Below are 6,219 nucleotides of genomic sequence, written 5' to 3'. Positions count from 1 at the left end.
CGTCAAGACTGGTAAAAAACAACAACGGGCCGTCAAGTGCTGGACAAGACTGACAATATTTACATGGGTCTATTGTACATCTGGCCCATGTAGAAAAGCTACAGGCCTTCATGGCTGCACCCCGTTCATAATCTCGTGCGGCCTAGCCATCATATCAAACCGCTCTTCTAATTCCGCACGGCGATATGGCCTTCTCGGAGGAAATCGCTAGGCTGCACATGCCAGGCCGTATCAGCAGTTCAGCACGCCTGTTCGCAGAGCAGGCCGGTGCAAGCACTGGCGGGCCTTGCGACGCAAAGCAGGCCAGAAGCCTTATAATATCAGGAAAAAATTTCTCTCAAAAAAAATCTCAGGAAACAAAAACGGTTTTGGAGTCCCGAGACAAAAGGCCAAATATAACGTCACAGGGTACGCATCTGTTGAAAGTGTCTTGTTTCAAATCTGCTGCTTTTTTTAGCAGGTGTGCCGAATGGTGTTTCCGCTAATGGTAAAGCTTAAAGCAGACGGAGAAGAAGATGGCTCCGGTGACTAGCAGCCAGCCATTGACCTCCCGACCTGGAAAAGCCGCGAAGGCACAGGCAATCCTCGTCGCCACAGCGGATCCCCGAATATGCTGCCTCTGGAGACATGGGCCCAGATCTCCGCATAACGGGTAGGTGGTCCCCACGTTTCGTGTTGATCCAGCTAGGCCGGGCCCCCCCCACCCAGCCCGGGTCCGGAGCAGGTGCGCTTTCACGAGTCACGCACACGGGCGCGAATCTTAAGATTGCCACTAATAATAAAATCAGGGCCTCCTAATGGCGGTTTTAATTATCAACTTTAACGCTTCCCGTATTTGACCCTGCCAATGCGGAAGGGGCCCGAGGGTCAGGGAGGTTACAGGAAACGACAACGCGTCCCGGGCCGTCGGATCCGCGCCGGTGCGCAGATTAATGCGGCGGGGCCCGGGCACAGGTCAGAGATGGACCCCCACCACCAGCGGGTTGAGCGGTGGTCCCCCGGCACCATCTGGCCCCACAGTAAGTGACACACCACCAGTACCACCCGATAAATCCAAGCAAAAGCCGGGGTAGACTCACTCGCCCCACAACCCATCTTCTTCCTCTTCCCGCAAACACGCAAATCTTTTGAGCCGCGGAGCCAATCCAATCGCCGCGGCTCCATGGAAGCAGCGCAGGGGCCGGGGCAGGGGCAGGAGGAAGAGACGGCCGCGCAGCGGATGCGCGGGCAGGTGGGGGGAGCAGACGGCGTGGGGTCAGCGGCGGCGGGCGCGGGGGCCATGGCCATGGTACCGATGCACCAGGGATTCATGGTGCCGAAGCCGGAGCCGGTGGAGTTCTTCGGCGGGATGGCCATGGTCCGGAAGCCGCCGCCGAGGAACCGCGACCGGCACACCAAGGTGGAGGGCCGCGGGCGGCGGATCCGCATGCCGGCCGCGTGCGCGGCCAGGATCTTCCAGCTCACGCGGGAGCTAGGGCACAAGTCGGACGGCGAGACCATCCGGTGGCTGCTGCAGCAGTCGGAGCCCGCGATTGTAGCCGCCACGGGCACCGGTACCGTCCCGGCGATCGCCACCACCGTCGACGGCGTGCTCCGCATCCCCACCCAGTCCTCCTCCTCCTCCGCCGACCCGGCCGTCGTCGACGGCGCCGGCGAGGAGTCCTCCGCCAAGCGCCGCCGCAAGCTCCAGCCCACGCGCGCGGCGCCCGGCGTCACGCTCCCCACGGTGGCGGCTCCCTCTGCCTATTACTCCGTCGTCGCCGACCCTCTCCTGCAAGGTCCAGCCGGCGGAGGCGGCGCGGCGATTTCCGTCGCCAGCGGCCTCGCCCCCATGAGCGGGCACCACCAGGGCCTCGTCCCCGTCTTCGCCGTGCCGTCCTCCGGCAGCCCCGCGGCCGCCGTCGGCGGCCACATGATCCCGCAGGCCACGGCGGTGTGGATGGTCCCGCAGCCAGTGGCCGGCGGCGGTGCCGCCGTGGGCAACCAGCCCACCCAGTTCTGGGCCTTCCAGTCCGCGCCGCAGCTCATCAACCTCGCCGGCGCGCAGGGAGCCGTGTTCCCAGCCGCGGCGCTCAACGTTGCTGACTTCCACCAGCAGCAGCAGGCCGCCTCCACCGTGGTCCAGAACAGCAACAGCTCGTTCCACCAGCACCTCGCCGGCGCCGAGTCGCACGAGCAGCAGCAGCGCCGCGCCCACCACCCCGAGGAGGAAGACGACGACGACGACGAGGAGCCGGTCTCGGACTCCAGCCCAGAAGAAGAGTAGCCAAACCAAGAAAGCACTCCACTGCACGCAAGAAAAGTCAAATCCAATCCAAATCCAAAGAAGAAGAAAAAAAGCCTAGGCTCCTTTCCCCCCGTCCAATTCCATTCTCCTCTTTCCTACTCCCTCTCCTTTCCCTCCGATGAACAATTGATTACTCCCGCCATGGGCGGCGGGCTGTGTTGTGTTAGTGCCGATTCGGGCCTTGTTTAGCGAGTACTACTCCAGCTTACTAACCAGTGTCTAGCGTTAGAGAAGAAAGACGACATTGTAGTAGAGCATGCAATTGAGCAGCAGATGATGATGATTCAGAGTACCAGTACCAATTTTAACCAGAATAATAAAATTATCTCTCCTTTTCCTAGGGGTCCCCTTTCTATGTTGTAACTTTTCTTGCTCTTTGCTCTCGTGTTGCTTTTTGGAAATTTGGAGGAGGAAGCTTTTAGCGGCCGCTATTTCATCTCTGTTCATGTCCTTCCCGTAGTTAGTGAGAACATAGTTACGACTTTTGGATGATGTTTTAAAGTGGCTCTAATGTTCAGGAGAACAAATTGTTCTGTTCCAGCAATCTCCTATGTGTACAGGCAGACATGTTAGAAAATTGATCTAATTGCGCCTTCCAATCTCCCTGGCTTTATATAGTATTTTGGAGGAATCTTATCTGCAAATTGCTATGGTATATAGAAATACATTGCCATAGTAATATATGTGTCGTAGTTATGTTGAACGCATTGTTCCAACCAAGAATGTGCAGCTTTTAGCTGATCCTGTCATCCATGCCATCTATGTGTTGCAGGACCATTTGAAGCATGAGATTAAGATGGAGATGAAGAAGGATGTGTATCACTAGTTGATTTATCAGACATCCTGGGGGTGGATCTTTACCATATAGAGACGCAGGCACAAAAGGTTGTCATGTAGGATCCGGCCCTGATGTTGATCAATGGTGAGATCATGTTACAGTCAGATCGCCTTGGCTGGGACTCTATGACAGATGAGATAAATGAGAAGTTGCAAGAACACAGCCAGATCGCCTTGGCTGAGATTGCTACATATTGGATCGGAGTTGGTCGTCAATATCCTCGAGCCTCGGCTTGGAACTAATGTATGTCTGCTACCTAACACCTACAATGTTCTTTTTCTTTGCGGATTTTAACCAAAATGGTACTCCCTCGGATCCTAAATTCTTGTCGTGGTTTTAGTTTAAATTTGAACTAAATCCACGACAAGGATTTAGGATCGGAGGGAGTACTAAAATTATAAATGCTTCCAGGTGCAAGGAAGGCTAGAAGGTGGCCAGATATACTCTCCAGCATACGTCTCACGAATTACTGCCATGGTCCGTGGTGCGGCAAGGGGTATAACTGTCCTGTCAAACTTGCCATCTGTCTGGAACTCCTTGCAGCAACAGCTCCAAGGAGTCTCGGTGGAAGGTTTATTCTTCCAGTCCATTTTTGTTAGCTTGCTAAAAGAAGGTGCTGTACTTGGGTCTGTCCGTGGCAGAGTACAGTGATCACCAGCTGTAAGATCCACATTTGAATTCATATTATTAATTCTTAAACTATATTTAGTGTTGTGTTAATTTTTTTCTCTTTATTAGTTTTTTGCACATGCTCAGAAGGAAAGAGTTGATGTGTTTTTTTCACAGGTTGAGGCATCTCTATTTAGTTCCTACGATTTTATGACATATTAGAAGCAACGATTTTGAGGCAGTATCACAAGTAGGCTTCACTGAACTACATGTGTGTAGCACAAGTAGGCTTCACTGAACTACACAAGATCTGAACTTCTACATGTGCACCTTTGCATGACTACTTATCTAATTCTTCCACACATGCGCTCACAGTTTTACTCCACATCTTGTTGCATCATCATAAATCTCTTCATCTGGTATTTACCATGATACTGGTTCTGTTTCTGATCACAAATTAAAGTTATTATTATTCCTTATCTCCTTTTGTGTGTTGACTTCTCCATTTTCTATGCAGAACTCTTATATTGGGTATGAAGTGCTTCAGAAACTTGCAATTCCTCAACCTAAAGTACTAAACAGTACTTGGAGGTACTTGAGGCTGTCAGTTTTCCTTTACAATTCGAATTTATATTGACTATCTTTTTATCTTCCTATTTATCTAATAGCCCGTTTGGATGTAAGAATTCAGCCCCAGAATTCGGAATTGGAATTGGAGACGTTCAATTCTTCTGTTTGGATGGCGCAGGAATCTGCTGTTGGAATTCTCCTTCAATTCCAATCGTTATGTATACACTACCGAGCGGTCTAACCAAATTCCGACCCCCCTCGCTCGATTTTGGGCTGAATTCGTCCACTTCCCACCACCCTGCCCACGTGCGTCCACTTACCGGTTCGCTCTCTCTAAACAGAGGAACGAAACAAGTGCAGAAGCCTGAACCTACCGAGAAAAGGCCCGAGAAAAGGCCGGAGGCCTCCGTCACCGTCACTGGAGCTCTCCCAGCGCCGCCGACGCGACGAGCTTGCCTGGCGTACGGTCGCCACCTTGTCTTCCTGGATCCGGTGAGATCCGGCGCCGCGCCTCCGGCCCGCCTGCTGCTACCCCATCCCCTCCTGCAGCAGCCCCGTTCTTCACCGTATCTGGCGAGATCCACCGCCGGAGGCCCGCCCGCTGCTACCTCTTTGGCGATGCGCCGCTCTTGCCTGGATCCGGCGTGCTCCTCTTCATTTTCCCCAAAATCCCCACTTATTTCGTGCTCTGTAGCCTCCTAGCCACATTTGCCGTCGCTGCAGCACCGGCCTCGCCGCCGGCGAGCGGTTCCCGGCCGCGGAAGCCCTGGCCGAACTTCCCATGGAACTCGCCTCGTTCTGCTCGTTCTCCCTGTAGGAGTCCAGTGCTTTTTGGTGCCCTGCAGCGCCTGTTCGGCAGTACACTGCCGTGTTGCTGGCCGCCGGCCATGGTTGCCGCTGGCCAAGCCTCTCCCGATGGATCCAAGCAGCACGTGCTGCTGCCTTTCCTCTTTTCTTTTCTGTTTATTTTTCTTTGCACCCAGATCAAATATACAATGCTCAAACAGGTTTTTACTTTACCATTCCATTGTTTGTGCATCCAAACATGAATTGGAATTGGATGTACTTTCCAATTCCAACTACCAATTACATGCACATCCAAACAGCTACAATGGTACTGTAGGCCAAGTCCATTTCCACTCAGAATTGGAATCCTAACCAATTCAATTCCACCCCTTGAATATTTACATCCAAACACAGCCTAAAGGGAAACTTTTATCTTCTACAGGCCAGATGCCCAGATGGCATTGCACTGGACGCTATTTTTGTTCATCCATCTGTTGTCGATATGCTAGATGCTGCTGTGGGTGACGCAATCGAGAATGGACACTGGTATTGTCAAATTTTATGTCTGCTCAAAGGTTAATTGTGATTTGCCATTGTTACCTGCTATGATAATGCATCTCCAAAATTGGCCTCAGTTCTCTTTGATAGTCCCTGTGCACATTGTGTTGTGTAGCTAATTAAATGAGCCAAAGATGGTGCAGCCTTGGCGGGCAGCATTCTATCTCACTCCCATTAAGTTAGGACTTAAGGGATTAGAGATGAAGTTAGGAAAAAAGAGGTTGGGTTGGTTATTTTACCTTTACCTGTAACCCCTCTATACAAGGAGATGGAGTTATCATTAAACAGGATTGGGCCTACTCAAGGCTGAGAGGACATCCAACCCCCAGTCCATTTTCACCTTTGTTTTGAAGAAGCCCAATATGTGCACCATGTGAACAGAGTTGCGCCCACTCTCCTGGACCTGTTCTCTCCCAGCCACTGTCAACAAAGGACAAGCAAGAAGTATATTTAACCTTCCTCTCTTTCTCTCGCTCTCCCTGCGTCTCTTTTTCTGGGCGTTACTGAGGCCACTTCGTTTTTGCACAAATTCGAGAGTATCACGTACACAAGCATGGTGGTGTGCCGTCCG

General features: G+C 52.2%; 1 protein-coding gene across 12 annotated transcripts; it reads left to right on the top strand.

The window, feature by feature from the left end:
- Positions 1 to 1,086: 1,086 nt before the first annotated feature.
- LOC100832369 (transcription factor PCF2) lies at positions 1,087 to 5,735 on the top strand. Of its 12 annotated transcripts, none has more exons than XM_010240098.3 (4): positions 1,087 to 3,368; positions 3,537 to 3,785; positions 4,252 to 4,325; positions 5,533 to 5,735. In XM_010240098.3, the coding sequence occupies exon 1, from the start codon at positions 1,163 to 1,165 to the stop codon at positions 2,264 to 2,266; it is 1,104 nt and encodes a 367-aa protein (XP_010238400.1). In that variant the 5' UTR covers positions 1,087 to 1,162; the 3' UTR covers positions 2,267 to 3,368; positions 3,537 to 3,785; positions 4,252 to 4,325; positions 5,533 to 5,735. The 12 variants fall into 12 exon arrangements, with proteins under 12 accessions (XP_010238400.1, XP_024319034.1, XP_024319035.1 ...); XM_024463266.1 differs by having other exon boundaries at positions 4,403 to 5,735; XM_024463267.1 differs by having other exon boundaries at positions 3,537 to 4,153; positions 5,533 to 5,730.
- Positions 5,736 to 6,219: the final 484 nt, after the last annotated feature.

The sequence above is a fragment of the Brachypodium distachyon genome, chromosome 4, assembly GCF_000005505.3.
Source record: "Brachypodium distachyon strain Bd21 chromosome 4, Brachypodium_distachyon_v3.0, whole genome shotgun sequence".
Classification (NCBI taxonomy): domain Eukaryota; kingdom Viridiplantae; phylum Streptophyta; class Magnoliopsida; order Poales; family Poaceae; genus Brachypodium; species Brachypodium distachyon.
Note: the sequence above shows the minus strand (reverse complement) of the source record. Positions and strands in the feature narration are given on the sequence as shown.

Bases quoted from the DNA above. Each gene is read 5' to 3' on its own strand.
- LOC100832369 (XM_010240098.3), top strand. From the start codon at position 1,163: ATGGAAGCAGCGCAGGGGCCGGGGCAGGGGCAGGAGGAAGAGACGGCC.